This window comes from Taudactylus pleione, unplaced genomic scaffold (genome assembly GCF_031769625.1).
Source record: "Taudactylus pleione unplaced genomic scaffold, aTauple2 ptg000433l, whole genome shotgun sequence".
In the NCBI taxonomy this organism is placed as follows: Eukaryota; Metazoa; Chordata; class Amphibia; order Anura; family Myobatrachidae; genus Taudactylus; species Taudactylus pleione.
This window is the reverse complement of record NW_028284835.1, coordinates 771,232-789,685: the sequence shown is the minus strand read 5'-3', so window position 1 is coordinate 789,685 and position 18,454 is coordinate 771,232. Positions and strand designations below refer to the sequence as shown.

The 18,454-nt window shown below is 42.7% G+C and overlaps 1 protein-coding gene across 2 annotated transcripts in view; it reads left to right on the top strand.

Annotated features, from left to right (window-relative positions):
* Positions 1-16,318, top strand: part of ZC2HC1C (zinc finger C2HC-type containing 1C) — a 59,580-nt gene extending 43,262 nt beyond the window's left edge. For both annotated transcript variants that reach the window (XM_088447453.1, XM_088447454.1), the window contains exon 3: positions 15,955-16,318. In XM_088447453.1, the coding sequence (XP_088303579.1) occupies positions 15,955-16,209 (255 nt within the window). In that variant the 3' untranslated portion in view covers positions 16,210-16,318. The remainder of the gene's footprint in view (positions 1-15,954) is intronic.
* The last annotated feature ends 2,136 nt before the right edge of the window (positions 16,319-18,454 follow it).

The following is an 18,454-nucleotide window of genomic DNA, read 5'->3' as shown; positions in this document are numbered from 1 at the left end:
CCAGTCTCCTATCATCTATTCTCTCTCCTCCTCATTCTCCTATCATCTATTCTCTCTCCTCTCCAGTCTCCTATCATCTATTCTCTCTCCTCTCCAGTCCCCTATCATCTATTCTCTCTCCTCTTCACTGTACTGCCTGGCTCCTATCATCTATTCTCTCTCCTCTCCAGTCTCCTATCATCTATTCTCTCTCCTCTTCATTCTCCTATCATCTATTCTCTCTCCTCTTCATTCTCCTATCATCTATTCTCTCTCCTCTTCATTCTCCTATCATCTATTCTCTCTCCTCTTCATTCTCCTATCATCTATTCTCTCTCCTCTTCATTCTCCTATCATCTATTCTCTCTCCTCTTCATTCTCCTATCATCTATTCTCTCTCCTCTTCATTCTCCTATCATCTATTCTCTCTCCTCTTCATTCTCCTATCATCTATTCTCTCTCCTCTTCATTCTCCTATCATCTATTCTCTCTCCTCTCCAGTCTCCTATCATCTATTCTCTCTCCTCCTCATTCTCCTATCATCTATTCTCTCTCCTCTCCAGTCTCCTATCATCTATTCTCTCTCCTCTCCAGTCCCCTATCATCTATTCTCTCTCCTCTTCATTCTTCTATCATCTATTCTCTCTCCTCTCCAGTCTCCTGTCTGGCTGCTATCATCTATTCTCTCTCCTCTCCAGTCTCCTGCCTGGCTCCTATCATCTATTCTCTCTCCTCTTCATTCTCCTATCATCTATTCTCTCTCCTCTTCATTCTCCTATCATCTATTCTCTCTCCTCTTCATTCTCCTATCGTCTATTCTCTCTCATCTTCATTCTATCATCTATTCTCTCTCCTCTTCATTCTCCTATCATCTATTCTCTCTCCTCTTCATTCTCCTATCATCTATTCTCTCTCCTCTCCAGTCTCCTGCCTGGCTCCTATCATCTATTCTCTCTCCTCTTCATTCTCCTATCATCTATTCTCTCTCCTCTTCATTCTCCTATCATCTATTCTCTCTCCTCTTCATTCTCCTATCATCTATTCTCTCTCCTCTTCATTCTCCTATCATCTATTCTCTCTCCTCTTCATTCTCCTATCGTCTATTCTCTCTCATCTTCATTCTATCATCTATTCTCTCTCCTCTTCATTCTCCTATCGTCTATTCTCTCTCCTCTTCATTCTCCTATCATCTATTCTCTCTCATCTTCATTCTATCATCTATTCTCTCTCCTCTTCATTCTATCATCTATTCTCTCTCCTCTTCATTCTCCTATCATTTATTCTCTCTCCTCTTCATTCTCCTATCATCTATTCTCTCTCCTCTTCATTCTATCATCTATTCTCTCTCCTCTTCATTCTCCTATCATCTATTCTCTCTCCTCTTCATTCTCCTATCATCTATTCTCTCTCCTCCTCATTCTCCTATCATCTATTCTCTCTCCTCTCCAGTCTCCTATCATCTATTCTCTCTCCTCTCCAGTCCCCTATCATCTATTCTCTCTCCTCTCCAGTCCCCTATCATCTATTCTCTATCCTCTTCACTCTCCTGCCTGGCTCCTATCATCTATTCTCTCTCCTCTCCAGTCTCCTGCCTGGCTCCTATCATCTATTCTTTCTCCTCTTCATTCTCCTATCATCTATTATCTCTCCTCTTCATTCTCCTATCATCTATTCTTTCTCCTCTTCATTCTACTATCATCTATTCTCTCTCCTCTTCATTCTTCTATCTACTGCCTCTCCTCTTCATTCTCCTATCATCTATTCTCTCTCCTCTCCAGTCTCCTATCATCTATTCTCTCTCCTCTCCAGTCTCCTGTCTGGCTCCTATCATCTATTCTCTCTCCTCTTCATTCTCCTATCATCTATTGTCTCTCCTCTTCATTCTCCTATCATCTATTCTTTCTCCTCTTCATTCTCCTATCATCTATTCTCTCTCCTCTTCATTCTCCTATCATCTATTCTCTCTCCTCTTCATTCTTCTATCATCTATTCTCTCTCCTCTCCAGTCTCCTGTCTGGCTGCTATCATCTATTCTCTCTCCTCTCCCGTCTCCTGTCTGGCTCCTATCATCTATTCTCTCTCCTCTTCATTCTCCTATCATCTATTCTCTCTCCTCTTCATTCTCCTATCGTCTATTCTCTCTCCTCTTCATTCTCCTATCGTCTATTCTCTCTCCTCTTCATTCTCCTATCGTCTATTCTCTCTCCTCTTCATTCTCCTATCGTCTATTCTCTCTCCTCTTCATTCTCCTATCATCTATTCTCTCTCATCTTCATTCTATCATCTATTCTCTCTCCTCTTCAGTCTCCTGTCATTTATTCTCTCTCCTCTTCAGTCTCCTATCATCTATTCTCTCTCCTCTTCATTCTCCTATCATCTATTCTCTCTCCTCTTCATTCTCCTATCGTCTATTCTCTCTCCTCCTCATTCTCCTATCATCTATTCTCTCTCCTCTCCATTCTCCTATCATCTATTCTCTCTTCTCTTCATTCTCCTATCATCTATTCTCTCTCCTCTCCAGTCTCCTATCATCTATTCTCTCTCCTCCTCATTCTCCTATCATCTATTCTCTCTCCTCTCCAGTCTCCTATCATCTATTCTCTCTCCTCTCCAATCCCCTATCATCTATTCTCTCTCCTCTTCACTGTACTGCCTGGCTCCTATCATCTATTCTCTCTCCTCTCAAGTCTCCTATCATCTATTCTCTCTCCTCTCCAGTCTCCTATCATCTATTCTCTCTCCTCTTCATTCTCCTATCATCTATTCTCTCTCCTCTTCATTCTCCTATCATCTATTCTCTCTCCTCTTCATTCTCCTATCATCTATTCTCTCTCCTCTTCATTCTCCTATCATCTATTCTCTCTCCTCTTCATTCTCCTATCATCTATTCTCTCTCCTCTTCATTCTCCTATCATCTATTCTCTCTCCTCTTCATTCTCCTATCATCTATTCTCTCTCCTCTCCAGTCTCCTGTCATCTATTCTCTCTCCTCCTCATTCTCCTATCATCTATTCTCTCTCCTCTCCAGTCTCCTATCATCTATTCTCTCTCCTCTCCAGTCCCCTATCATCTATTCTCTCTCCTCTTCATTCTCCTATCATCTATTCTCTCTCCTCTTCATTCTTCTATCATCTATTCTCTCTCCTCTCCAGTCTCCTGTCTGGCTCCTATCATCTATTCTCTCTCCTCTTCATTCTCCTATCGTCTATTCTCTCTCCTCTTCATTCTCCTATCATCTATTCTCTCTCCTCTTCATTCTCCTATCGTCTATTCTCTCTCCTCTTCATTCTCCTATCATCTATTCTCTCTCATCTTCATTCTATCATCTATTCTCTCTCCTCTTCATTCTCCTGTCATTTATTCTCTCTCCTCTTCAGTCTCCTATCATCTATTCTCTCTCCTCTTCATTCTCCTATCATCTATTCTCTCTCCTCTTCATTCTCCTATCATCTATTCTCTCTCCTCTCCAGTCTCCTATCATCTATTCTCTCTCCTCCTCATTCTCCTATCATCTATTCTCTCTCCTCTCCAGTCTCCTATCATCTATTCTCTCTCCTCTCCAGTCCCCTATCATCTATTCTCTCTCCTCTTCACTGTACTGCCTGGCTCCTATCATCTATTCTCTCTCCTCTCCAGTCTCCTATCATCTATTCTCTCTCCTCTTCATTCTCCTATCATCTATTCTCTCTCCTCTTCATTCTCCTATCATCTATTCTCTCTCCTCTTCATTCTCCTATCATCTATTCTCTCTCCTCTTCATTCTCCTATCATCTATTCTCTCTCCTCTTCATTCTCCTATCATCTATTCTCTCTCCTCTTCATTCTCCTATCATCTATTCTCTCTCCTCTTCATTCTCCTATCATCTATTCTCTCTCCTCTTCATTCTCCTATCATCTATTCTCTCTCCTCTTCATTCTCCTATCATCTATTCTCTCTCCTCTCCAGTCTCCTATCATCTATTCTCTCTCCTCCTCATTCTCCTATCATCTATTCTCTCTCCTCTCCAGTCTCCTATCATCTATTCTCTCTCCTCTCCAGTCCCCTATCATCTATTCTCTCTCCTCTTCATTCTTCTATCATCTATTCTCTCTCCTCTCCAGTCTCCTGTCTGGCTCCTATCATCTATTCTCTCTCCTCTCCAGTCTCCTGCCTGGCTCCTATCATCTATTCTCTCTCCTCTTCATTCTCCTATCATCTATTCTCTCTCCTCTTCATTCTCCTATCATCTATTCTCTCTCCTCTTCATTCTCCTATCATCTATTCTCTCTCCTCTTCATTCTCCTATCATCTATTCTCTCTCCTCTTCATTCTCCTATCATCTATTCTCTCTCCTCTTCATTCTTCTATCATCTATTCTCTCTCCTCTCCAGTCTCCTGTCTGGCTCCTATCATCTATTCTCTCTCCTCTTCATTCTCCTATCGTCTATTCTCTCTCCTCTTCATTCTCCTATCGTCTATTCTCTCTCCTCTCCATTCTCCTATCATCTATTATCTCTCCTCTTCATTCTCCTATCATCTATTCTCTCTCCTCTTCATTCTTCTATCATCTATTCTCTCTCCTCTCCAGTCTCCTGTCTGGCTCCTATCATCTATTCTCTCTCCTCTCCAGTCTCCTGCCTGGCTCCTATCATCTATTCTTTCTCCTCTTCATTCTCCTATCATCTATTCTCTCTCCTCTTCATTCTCCTATCATCTATTCTCTCTCCTCTTCATTCTCCTATCATCTATTCTCTCTCCTTTTCATTCTTCTATCATCTATTCTCTCTCCTCTCCCGTCTCCTGTCTGGCTCCTATCATCTATTCTCTCTCCTCTTCATTCTCCTATCATCTATTCTCTCTCCTCTTCATTCTCCTATCGTCTATTCTCTCTCCTCTTCATTCTCCTATCGTCTATTCTCTCTCCTCTTCATTCTCCTATCGTCTATTCTCTCTCCTCTTCATTCTCCTATCGTCTATTCTCTCTCCTCTTCATTCTCCTATCATCTATTCTCTCTCATCTTCATTCTATCATCTATTCTCTCTCCTCTTCAGTCTCCTGTCATTTATTCTCTCTCCTCTTCAGTCTCCTATCATCTATTCTCTCTCCTCTTCATTCTCCTATCATCTATTCTCTCTCCTCTTCATTCTCCTATCGTCTATTCTCTCTCCTCCTCATTCTCCTATCATCTATTCTCTCTCCTCTCCATTCTCCTATCATCTATTCTCTCTCCTCTTCATTCTCCTATCATCTATTCTCTCTCCTCTCCAGTCTCCTATCATCTATTCTCTCTCCTCCTCATTCTCCTATCATCTATTCTCTCTCCTCTCCAGTCTCCTATCATCTATTCTCTCTCCTCTCCAGTCCCCTATCATCTATTCTCTCTCCTCTTCACTGTACTGCCTGGCTCCTATCATCTATTCTCTCTCCTCTCCAGTCTCCTATCATCTATTCTCTCTCCTCTTCATTCTCCTATCGTCTATTCTCTCTCCTCTTCATTCTCCTATCATCTATTCTCTCTCATCTTCATTCTATCATCTATTCTCTCTCCTCTTCATTCTCCTGTCATTTATTCTCTCTCCTCTTCAGTCTCCTATCATCTATTCTCTCTCCTCTTCATTCTCCTATCATCTATTCTCTCTCCTCTTCATTCTCCTATCATCTATTCTCTCTCCTCTCCAGTCTCCTATCATCTATTCTCTCTCCTCTCCAGTCCCCTATCATCTATTCTCTCTCCTCTTCACTGTACTACCTGGCTCCTATCATCTATTCTCTCTCCTCTCCAGTCTCCTATCATCTATTCTCTCTCCTCTTCATTCTCCTATCATCTATTCTCTCTCCTCTTCATTCTCCTATCATCTATTCTCTCTCCTCTTCATTCTCCTATCATCTATTCTCTCTCCTCTTCATTCTCCTATCATCTACTCTCTCTCCTCTTCATTCTCCTATCATCTATTCTCTCTCCTCTTCATTCTCCTATCATCTATTCTCTCTCCTCTTCATTCTCCTATCATCTATTCTCTCTCCTCTTCATTCTCCTATCATCTATTCTCTCTCCTCTTCATTCTCCTATCATCTATTCTCTCTCCTCTCCAGTCTCCTATCATCTATTCTCTCTCCTCCTCATTCTCCTATCATCTATTCTCTCTCCTCTCCAGTCTCCTATCATCTATTCTCTCTCCTCTCCAGTCCCCTATCATCTATTCTCTCTCCTCTTCATTCTTCTATCATCTATTCTCTCTCCTCTCCAGTCTCCTGTCTGGCTCCTATCATCTATTCTCTCTCCTCTCCAGTCTCCTGCCTGGCTCCTATCATCTATTCTCTCTCCTCTTCATTCTCCTATCATCTATTCTCTCTCCTCTTCATTCTCCTATCATCTATTCTCTCTCCTCTTCATTCTCCTATCATCTATTCTCTCTCCTCTTCATTCTTCTATCATCTATTCTCTCTCCTCTCCAGTCTCCTGTCTGGCTCCTATCATCTATTCTCTCTCCTCTTCATTCTCCTATCGTCTATTCTCTCTCCTCTTCATTCTCCTATCATCTATTCTCTCTCCTTTCCATTCTCCTATCATCTATTATCTCTCCTCTTCATTCTCCTATCATCTATTCTCTCTCCTCTTCATTCTTCTATCATCTATTCTCTCTCCTCTCCAGTCTCCTGTCTGGCTCCTATCATCTATTCTCTCTCCTCTCCAGTCTCCTGCCTGGCTCCTATCATCTATTCTTTCTCCTCTTCATTCTCCTATCATCTATTCTCTCTCCTCTTCATTCTCCTATCATCTATTCTCTCTCCTCTTCATTCTCCTATCATCTATTCTCTCTCCTCTTCATTCTCCTATCATCTATTCTCTCTCCTCTTCATTCTTCTATCATCTATTCTCTCTCCTCTCCCGTCTCCTGTCTGGCTCCTATCATCTATTCTCTCTCCTCTTCATTCTCCTATCATCTATTCTCTCTCCTCTTCATTCTCCTATCGTCTATTCTCTCTCCTCTTCATTCTCCTATCGTCTATTCTCTCTCCTCTTCATTCTCCTATCGTCTATTCTCTCTCCTCTTCATTCTCCTATCATCTATTCTCTCTCATCTTCATTCTATCATCTATTCTCTCTCCTCTTCAGTCTCCTGTCATTTATTCTCTCTCCTCTTCAGTCTCCTATCATCTATTCTCTCTCCTCTTCATTCTCCTATCATCTATTCTCTCTCCTCTTCATTCTCCTATCGTCTATTCTCTCTCCTCCTCATTCTCCTATCATCTATTCTCTCTCCTCTCCATTCTCCTATCATCTATTCTCTCTCCTCTTCATTCTGCTATCATCTATTCTCTCTCCTCTCCAGTCTCCTATCATCTATTCTCTCTCCTCCTCATTCTCCTATCATCTATTCTCTCTCCTTTTCATTCTTCTATCATCTATTCTCTCTCCTCTCCCGTCTCCTGTCTGGCTCCTATCATCTATTCTCTCTCCTCTTCATTCTCCTATCATCTATTCTCTCTCCTCTTCATTCTCCTATCGTCTATTCTCTCTCCTCTTCATTCTCCTATCGTCTATTCTCTCTCCTCTTCATTCTCCTATCGTCTATTCTCTCTCCTCTTCATTCTCCTATCATCTATTCTCTCTCATCTTCATTCTATCATCTATTCTCTCTCCTCTTCAGTCTCCTGTCATTTATTCTCTCTCCTCTTCAGTCTCCTATCATCTATTCTCTCTCCTCTTCATTCTCCTATCATCTATTCTCTCTCCTCTTCATTCTCCTATCGTCTATTCTCTCTCCTCCTCATTCTCCTATCATCTATTCTCTCTCCTCTCCATTCTCCTATCATCTATTCTCTCTCCTCTTCATTCTCCTATCATCTATTCTCTCTCCTCTCCAGTCTCCTATCATCTATTCTCTCTCCTCCTCATTCTCCTATCATCTATTCTCTCTCCTCTCCAGTCTCCTATCATCTATTCTCTCTCCTCTCCAGTCCCCTATCATCTATTCTCTCTCCTCTTCACTGTACTGCCTGGCTCCTATCATCTATTCTCTCTCCTCTCCAGTCTCCTATCATCTATTCTCTCTCCTCTTCATTCTCCTATCGTCTATTCTCTCTCCTCTTCATTCTCCTATCATCTATTCTCTCTCATCTTCATTCTATCATCTATTCTCTCTCCTCTTCATTCTCCTGTCATTTATTCTCTCTCCTCTTCAGTCTCCTATCATCTATTCTCTCTCCTCTTCATTCTCCTATCATCTATTCTCTCTCCTCTTCATTCTCCTATCATCTATTCTCTCTCCTCTCCAGTCTCCTATCATCTATTCTCTCTCCTCTCCAGTCCCCTATCATCTATTCTCTCTCCTCTTCACTGTACTACCTGGCTCCTATCATCTATTCTCTCTCCTCTCCAGTCTCCTATCATCTATTCTCTCTCCTCTTCATTCTCCTATCATCTATTCTCTCTCCTCTTCATTCTCCTATCATCTATTCTCTCTCCTCTTCATTCTCCTATCATCTATTCTCTCTCCTCTTCATTCTCCTATCATCTACTCTCTCTCCTCTTCATTCTCCTATCATCTATTCTCTCTCCTCTTCATTCTCCTATCATCTATTCTCTCTCCTCTTCATTCTCCTATCATCTATTCTCTCTCCTCTTCATTCTCCTATCATCTATTCTCTCTCCTCTTCATTCTCCTATCATCTATTCTCTCTCCTCTCCAGTCTCCTATCATCTATTCTCTCTCCTCCTCATTCTCCTATCATCTATTCTCTCTCCTCTCCAGTCTCCTATCATCTATTCTCTCTCCTCTCCAGTCCCCTATCATCTATTCTCTCTCCTCTTCATTCTTCTATCATCTATTCTCTCTCCTCTCCAGTCTCCTGTCTGGCTCCTATCATCTATTCTCTCTCCTCTCCAGTCTCCTGCCTGGCTCCTATCATCTATTCTCTCTCCTCTTCATTCTCCTATCATCTATTCTCTCTCCTCTTCATTCTCCTATCATCTATTCTCTCTCCTCTTCATTCTCCTATCATCTATTCTCTCTCCTCTTCATTCTTCTATCATCTATTCTCTCTCCTCTCCAGTCTCCTGTCTGGCTCCTATCATCTATTCTCTCTCCTCTTCATTCTCCTATCGTCTATTCTCTCTCCTCTTCATTCTCCTATCATCTATTCTCTCTCCTTTCCATTCTCCTATCATCTATTATCTCTCCTCTTCATTCTCCTATCATCTATTCTCTCTCCTCTTCATTCTTCTATCATCTATTCTCTCTCCTCTCCAGTCTCCTGTCTGGCTCCTATCATCTATTCTCTCTCCTCTCCAGTCTCCTGCCTGGCTCCTATCATCTATTCTTTCTCCTCTTCATTCTCCTATCATCTATTCTCTCTCCTCTTCATTCTCCTATCATCTATTCTCTCTCCTCTTCATTCTCCTATCATCTATTCTCTCTCCTCTTCATTCTCCTATCATCTATTCTCTCTCCTCTTCATTCTTCTATCATCTATTCTCTCTCCTCTCCCGTCTCCTGTCTGGCTCCTATCATCTATTCTCTCTCCTCTTCATTCTCCTATCATCTATTCTCTCTCCTCTTCATTCTCCTATCGTCTATTCTCTCTCCTCTTCATTCTCCTATCGTCTATTCTCTCTCCTCTTCATTCTCCTATCGTCTATTCTCTCTCCTCTTCATTCTCCTATCATCTATTCTCTCTCATCTTCATTCTATCATCTATTCTCTCTCCTCTTCAGTCTCCTGTCATTTATTCTCTCTCCTCTTCAGTCTCCTATCATCTATTCTCTCTCCTCTTCATTCTCCTATCATCTATTCTCTCTCCTCTTCATTCTCCTATCGTCTATTCTCTCTCCTCCTCATTCTCCTATCATCTATTCTCTCTCCTCTCCATTCTCCTATCATCTATTCTCTCTCCTCTTCATTCTGCTATCATCTATTCTCTCTCCTCTCCAGTCTCCTATCATCTATTCTCTCTCCTCCTCATTCTCCTATCATCTATTCTCTCTCCTCTCCAGTCTCCTATCATCTATTCTCTCTCCTCTCCAGTCCCCTATCATCTATTCTCTCTCCTCTTCACTGTACTGCCTGGCTCCTATCATCTATTCTCTCTCCTCTCCAGTCTCCTATCATCTATTCTCTCTCCTCTCCAGTCTCCTATCATCTATTCTCTCTCCTCTTCATTCTCCTATCATCTATTCTCTCTCCTCTTCATTCTCCTATCATCTATTCTCTCTCCTCTTCATTCTCCTATCATCTATTCTCTCTCCTCTTCATTCTCCTATCATCTATTCTCTCTCCTCTTCATTCTCCTATCATCTATTCTCTCTCCTCTTCATTCTCCTATCATCTATTCTCTCTCCTCTCCAGTCTCCTGTCATCTATTCTCTCTCCTCCTCATTCTCCTATCATCTATTCTCTCTCCTCTCCAGTCTCCTATCATCTATTCTCTCTCCTCTCCAGTCCCCTATCATCTATTCTCTCTCCTCTTCATTCTCCTATCATCTATTCTCTCTCCTCTTCATTCTTCTATCATCTATTCTCTCTCCTCTCCAGTCTCCTGTCTGGCTCCTATCATCTATTCTCTCTCCTCTTCATTCTCCTATCGTCTATTCTCTCTCCTCTTCATTCTCCTATCGTCTATTCTCTCTCCTCTTCATTCTCCTATCGTCTATTCTCTCTCCTCTTCATTCTCCTATCATCTATTCTCTCTCATCTTCATTCTATCATCTATTCTCTCTCCTCTTCATTCTCCTGTCATTTATTCTCTCTCCTCTTCAGTCTCCTATCATCTATTCTCTCTCCTCTTCATTCTCCTATCATCTATTCTCTCTCCTCTTCATTCTCCTATCATCTATTCTCTCTCCTCTCCAGTCTCCTATCATCTATTCTCTCTCCTCCTCATTCTCCTATCATCTATTCTCTCTCCTCTCCAGTCTCCTATCATCTATTCTCTCTCCTCTCCAGTCCCCTATCATCTATTCTCTCTCCTCTTCACTGTACTGCCTGGCTCCTATCATCTATTCTCTCTCCTCTCCAGTCTCCTATCATCTATTCTCTCTCCTCTTCATTCTCCTATCATCTATTCTCTCTCCTCTTCATTCTCCTATCATCTATTCTCTCTCCTCTTCATTCTCCTATCATCTATTCTCTCTCCTCTTCATTCTCCTATCATCTATTCTCTCTCCTCTTCATTCTCCTATCATCTATTCTCTCTCCTCTTCATTCTCCTATCATCTATTCTCTCTCCTCTTCATTCTCCTATCATCTATTCTCTCTCCTCTTCATTCTCCTATCATCTATTCTCTCTCCTCTTCATTCTCCTATCATCTATTCTCTCTCCTCTCCAGTCTCCTATCATCTATTCTCTCTCCTCCTCATTCTCCTATCATCTATTCTCTCTCCTCTCCAGTCTCCTATCATCTATTCTCTCTCCTCTCCAGTCCCCTATCATCTATTCTCTCTCCTCTTCATTCTTCTATCATCTATTCTCTCTCCTCTCCAGTCTCCTGTCTGGCTGCTATCATCTATTCTCTCTCCTCTCCAGTCTCCTGCCTGGCTCCTATCATCTATTCTCTCTCCTCTTCATTCTCCTATCATCTATTCTCTCTCCTCTTCATTCTCCTATCATCTATTCTCTCTCCTCTTCATTCTCCTATCGTCTATTCTCTCTCATCTTCATTCTATCATCTATTCTCTCTCCTCTTCATTCTCCTATCATCTATTCTCTCTCCTCTTCATTCTCCTATCATCTATTCTCTCTCCTCTCCAGTCTCCTGCCTGGCTCCTATCATCTATTCTCTCTCCTCTTCATTCTCCTATCATCTATTCTCTCTCCTCTTCATTCTCCTATCATCTATTCTCTCTCCTCTTCATTCTCCTATCATCTATTCTCTCTCCTCTTCATTCTCCTATCATCTATTCTCTCTCCTCTTCATTCTCCTATCGTCTATTCTCTCTCATCTTCATTCTATCATCTATTCTCTCTCCTCTTCATTCTCCTATCGTCTATTCTCTCTCCTCTTCATTCTCCTATCATCTATTCTCTCTCATCTTCATTCTATCATCTATTCTCTCTCCTCTTCATTCTATCATCTATTCTCTCTCCTCTTCATTCTCCTATCATTTATTCTCTCTCCTCTTCATTCTCCTATCATCTATTCTCTCTCCTCTTCATTCTATCATCTATTCTCTCTCCTCTTCATTCTCCTATCATCTATTCTCTCTCCTCTTCATTCTCCTATCATCTATTCTCTCTCCTCCTCATTCTCCTATCATCTATTCTCTCTCCTCTCCAGTCTCCTATCATCTATTCTCTCTCCTCTCCAGTCCCCTATCATCTATTCTCTCTCCTCTCCAGTCCCCTATCATCTATTCTCTATCCTCTTCACTCTCCTGCCTGGCTCCTATCATCTATTCTCTCTCCTCTCCAGTCTCCTGCCTGGCTCCTATCATCTATTCTTTCTCCTCTTCATTCTCCTATCATCTATTATCTCTCCTCTTCATTCTCCTATCATCTATTCTTTCTCCTCTTCATTCTACTATCATCTATTCTCTCTCCTCTTCATTCTTCTATCTACTGCCTCTCCTCTTCATTCTCCTATCATCTATTCTCTCTCCTCTCCAGTCTCCTATCATCTATTCTCTCTCCTCTCCAGTCTCCTGTCTGGCTCCTATCATCTATTCTCTCTCCTCTTCATTCTCCTATCATCTATTGTCTCTCCTCTTCATTCTCCTATCATCTATTCTTTCTCCTCTTCATTCTCCTATCATCTATTCTCTCTCCTCTTCATTCTCCTATCATCTATTCTCTCTCCTCTTCATTCTCCTATCATCTATTCTCTCTCATCTTCATTCTATCATCTATTCTCTCTCCTCTTCATTCTATCATCTATTCTCTCTCCTCTCCATTCTCCTATCATCTATTCTCTCTCCTCTTCATTCTCCTATCATCTATTCTCTCTCCTCTCCAGTGTCCTGTCTGGCTCCTATCATCTATTCTCTCTCCTCTTCATTCTCCTATAATCTATTCTCTCTCCTCTTCATTCTCCTATCATCTATTCTCTCTCCTCTTCATTCTCCTATCATCTATTCTCTCTCCTCTTCATTCTTCTATCATCTATTCTCTCTCCTCTTCATTCTCCTATCATCTATTCTCTCTCCTCTTCATTCTCCTATCGTCTACTACCTCTCCTCCTCATTCTCCTATCATCTATTCTCTCTCCTCTTCATTCTCCTATCATCTATTCTCTCTCCTCTCCAGTCTCCTATCATCTATTCTCTCTCCTCTCCAGTCTCCTGTCTGGCTCCTATCATCTATTCTCTCTCCTCTTCATTCTCCTATCATCTATTCTCTCTCCTCTTCATTCTCCTATCATCTATTCTCTCTCCTCTTCATTCTCCTATCATCTATTCTCTCTCCTCTTCATTCTCCTATCATCTATTCTCTCTCCTCTTCATTCTCCTATCATCTATTCTCTCTCCTCTTCATTCTCCTATCATCTATCATCTATTCTCTCTCCTCTTCATTCTTCTATCATCTATTCTCTCTCCTCTCCAGTCTCCTGTCTGGCTCCTATCATCTATTCTCTCTCCTCTCCCCTCTCCAGTCTCCTGTCTGGCTCCTATCATCTATTCTCTCTCCTCTTCATTCTCCTATCATCTATTCTCTCTCCTCTCCAGTCTCCTATCATCTATTCTCTCTCCTCTTCATTCTTCTATCATCTATTCTCTCTCCTCTCCAGTCTCCTGTCTGGCTCCTATCATCTATTCTCTCTCCTCTTCATTCTCCTATCATCTATTCTCTCTCCTCTTCATTCTCCTATCATCTATTCTCTCTCCTCTTCATTCTCCTATCGTCTATTCTCTCTCCTCCTCATTCTCCTATCATCTATTCTCTCTCCTCTCCATTCTCCTATCATCTATTCTCTCTCCTCTTCATTCTCCTATCATCTATTCTCTCTCCTCTTCATTCTCCTATCATCTATTCTCTCTCCTCCTCATTCTCCTATCATCTATTCTCTCTCCTCTCCAGTCTCCTATCATCTATTCTCTCTCCTCTCCAGTCCCCTATCATCTATTCTCTCTCCTCTCCAGTCCCCTATCATCTATTCTCTATCCTCTTTACTCTCCTGCCTGGCTCCTATCATCTATTCTCTCTCCTCTCCAGTCTCCTGCCTGGCTCCTATCATCTATTCTTTCTCCTCTTCATTCTCCTATCATCTATTATCTCTCCTCTTCATTCTCCTATCATCTATTCTTTCTCCTCTTCATTCTACTATCATCTATTCTCTCTCCTCTTCATTCTTCTATCTACTGCCTCTCCTCTTCATTCTCCTATCATCTATTCTCTCTCCTCTCCAGTCTCCTATCATCTATTCTCTCTCCTCTCCAGTCTCCTGTCTGGCTCCTATCATCTATTCTCTCTCCTCTTCATTCTCCTATCATCTATTCTCTCTCCTCTTCATTCTCCTATCATCTATTCTCTCTCCTCTTCATTCTCCTATCATCTATTCTCTCTCCTCTTCATTCTTCTATCATCTATTCTCTCTCCTCTCCAGTCTCCTGTCTGGCTCCTATCATCTATTCTCTCTCCTCTTCATTCTCCTGTCTGGCTCCTATCATCTATTCTCTCTCCTCTTCATTCTCCTATCATCTATTCTCTCTCCTCTTCATTCTCCTATCATCTATTCTCTCTCCTCTTCATTCTCCTATCATCTATTCTCTCTCCTCTCCAGTCTCCTATCATCTATTCTCTCTCCTCTTCATTCTTCTATCTTCTATTCTCTCTCCTCTCCAGTCTCCTGTCTGGCTCCTATCATCTATTCTCTCTCCTCTTCATTCTCCTATCATCTATTCTCTCTCCTCTTCATTCTCCTATCATCTATTCTTTCTCCTCTTCATTCTCCTATCATCTATTCTCTCTCCTCTTCATTCTCCTATCATCTATTCTCTCTCATCTTCATTCTATCATCTATTCTCTCTCCTCTTCATTCTCCTATCATCTATTCTCTCTCCTCTTCATTCTCCTATCATCTATTCTCTCTCCTCTCCAGTGTCCTGTCTGGCTCCTATCATCTATTCTCTCTCCTCTTCATTCTCCTATAATCTATTCTCTCTCCTCTTCATTCTCCTATCATCTATTCTCTCTCCTCTTCATTCTCCTATCATCTATTCTCTCTCCTCTCCAGTCTCCTATCATCTATTCTCTCTCCTCTCCAGTCTCCTGTCTGGCTCCTATCATCTATTCTCTCTCCTCTTCATTCTCCTATCATCTATTCTCTCTCCTCTTCATTCTCCTATCATCTATTCTCTCTCCTCTTCATTCTCCTATCATCTATTCTCTCTCCTCTTCATTCTCCTATCATCTATTCTCTCTCCTCTTCATTCTCCTATCATCTATCATCTATTCTCTCTCCTCTTCATTCTTCTATCATCTATTCTCTCTCCTCTCCAGTCTCCTGTCTGGCTCCTATCATCTATTCTCTCTCCTCTCCCCTCTCCAGTCTCCTGTCTGGCTCCTATCATCTATTCTCTCTCCTCTTCATTCTCCTATCATCTATTCTCTCTCCTCTCCAGTCTCCTATCATCTATTCTCTCTCCTCTTCATTCTTCTATCATCTATTCTCTCTCCTCTCCAGTCTCCTGTCTGGCTCCTATCATCTATTCTCTCTCCTCTTCATTCTCCTATCATCTATTCTCTCTCCTCTTCATTCTCCTATCATCTATTCTCTCTCCTCTTCATTCTCCTATCATCTATTCTCTCTCCTCTTCATTCTCCTATCATCTATTCTCTCTCCTCTTCATTCTTCTATCATCTATTCTCTCTCCTCTCCAGTCTCCTATGATCTATTCTCTCTCCTCTCCAGTCTCCTATGATCTATTCTCTCTCCTCTCCAGTCTCCTGCCTGGCTCCTATCATGTATTCTTTCTCCTCTCCAGTCTCCTGCTTGTTTCATTATTATATATTCTGTGTGGGTTCTGCCACCTATTCTCACTCATCTGTTCTCTGCCAGGTGAAGGGCAGCTCTTGGCGCCAGAAGCACGAGTCTTTCATGAGAACAATTCATCAGGCGCGTGTCGTGCAAAATGTTATTGCCAGAGGGGGAAAGTTATCTGACCTGCCGCCTCCTACCCCAGAGGAGAATCCCGATTACGTGACCTGTCCTCACTGCCTCCGCCGCTTTGCTCCACGTGCAGCAGAAAGACATATTCCCAAGTGTGAGACTATTAAAAGCAAGCCTCGTCCCCTTGTAAGCCGACGCCGCTGACAGTGGTTTGTCACGTTACAGTTATATATATATATATATATATTTAATATGGTTTTTAGCATATTACATGTAATTGCATATTTTAACGTTATTAAAAAATCTCTAATTCCTTTCTTGCTCTGAGTAATGGATTAATATATAAGAAAATATCAATAGGGCCTATAAAAACAATTGGATATAAAATTATTTTTGCCATCATAAGAGATTCTGAAAATCGTAATATAATCCTAATTGGAAAACAGAAATGCAACTGTGGATGTTTGTAGGTACACTAATTCACATTCTGAATGTCGACATAAAACAAGAGAGATGGTAAGAACTTACCTTTTGTTATCTCTGTTTCTACAAGGTCCTTAGGGTCCACAGGGATACCTTGAGGTATAGGCTTGGCTTCGCCATGGGCACTACACAGTTAAACTCTTCATCCCAGGATGCATCGGGCCCCCTCCTATACCACACCCCCAGGCCAAGGCACCTCAGTTTTAGTATCAAGCCATAGGCCGGAGGAAGAGAAAAGGAAGAAGAAAGTCTAGAACACACAAGATTCACATTCTCACAGAGAAGAAGACAGAAACTGGCAACCAGAACAACACCCTACAGAAGCACAGGGCGTCAGGGCGGGTGCCCTGTGGACCCTATGGACTTCGTAGAAACAGAGATAACAAAGGTAAGTTCTTACCATATCTCTTGTTTTCTACTCCAGGGCCCTTAGGGATCCACAGGGATACCTTGGGGATGTCCCAAAGCAGTATCCTGCAAGAGAGGGGACGCTCCTGTGCAGAGAGGAGAACCCGCCGTCCGAAGGAAGCATCCTGAGAAGCAAAAGTGTCAAATGCGTATTGCCTGACAAAAGTATGAACAGAGGACCACATAGCCGCCTTGCAAAGGTGAACAGCCGAGGCACCACGGCGAGCTGCCCACGAAGGACCCACAGACCTCGTAGAATGAGCCTTCACAGAGGGTGGCACTGGAAGACCCTCATGAGCATAAGCCTCCAAATCCACCGTGCCAAAGTCTGCTTATTGGCAGGCCAACCCCTCTTATGAAAACCATACAGGACAAACAAAGAGTCCGATTTCATTAAAGAACTGGTTCGGTCCACATAAATCTGCAGAGCCCGTACCACATCCAAAGAGGCCTCACCAGCTGAGAGATCCAATGAAGTAAAGGCTGGGACCACAATTTCTTTGTTAATGTGGAAACTAGACACCACCTTAGGAAGGAAATCAGGGCGGGTACGAAGTACCGCCTTGTCCGAATGAAAAATCGGAAAGGGGGGACGACAGGAGAGAGCTCCCAAATCAGTTATCCTTCTAGCCGAAGCAATAGCCAGCAGGAACACTGGGCCTGATTCAGACCCGCTCGCAAGCGGGTTGATGTTGGGGCATTGCACTCGCACAGCGTGTGCAAGCCCCTTAGCGAGTGAGAAATCACTCGCTCCGGGGCTCGCTACAAACGGGGCGGCTGTCGATGTTGATCAACAGCTCGCCTCGTTTTGTAGGCGGGGAGGGGAGGCGCCTGCCGTTTGAGGGCGGCCCTACTGACATCACTAGTGATGTCAGTAGTTGAGCTTCTTGCTCTATTAGAGGAGGAAGCTCACTGGGGCTTACGGGAACGAGACCCTACCACAAGGGTCTCATCGCAATCCCGATGGTCGCGACCTTCACCTGGCCGCTCGCAAGAGCTGTGGGTGGTCACCCACAGCTATGCGAGCGGCCAGGAGGCCGTTTTTAAAAAAAAAAAACATCCGCCCTGATTCAGAGCGAGCGCTCGCTTTTTGCGAGTGGCTCTTTATCAGGCCCACTGTCTTTGTCATAAGCCATTTCAAATGCACGGAACCCAGAGGTTGGAAAGGAGGACCTTGGAGCGCCCTCATGACCACAGCCAAATCCCACGGAGCCACCAGAGGGACAAAGGGAGGCTGGATGCGAATGACATCCTGCAGAAAGGTGCGGATATCATACAGCGTAGCAATCCTATGCTGAAACCAAACCGACAGGGCAGAAACATGCACCTTCAGTGAAGCGAGGCGTAGACCTAGATCTAAGCCTGCATGTAGGAAAGCCAGCACTCTGGATATCCGAAACTCCTGAGGATCATACCCTCTAGGGCGACACCACTCAAAATAAGTATGCCACACCCTGTGGTAATTTTTAGCTGAAGCAGGTTTCTGCGCTCGTAGCATGGTATTCACCGCTCTGGAGAAACCCTTAGACCTCAAGAGGGAAGTCTCAAGTGCCACGCC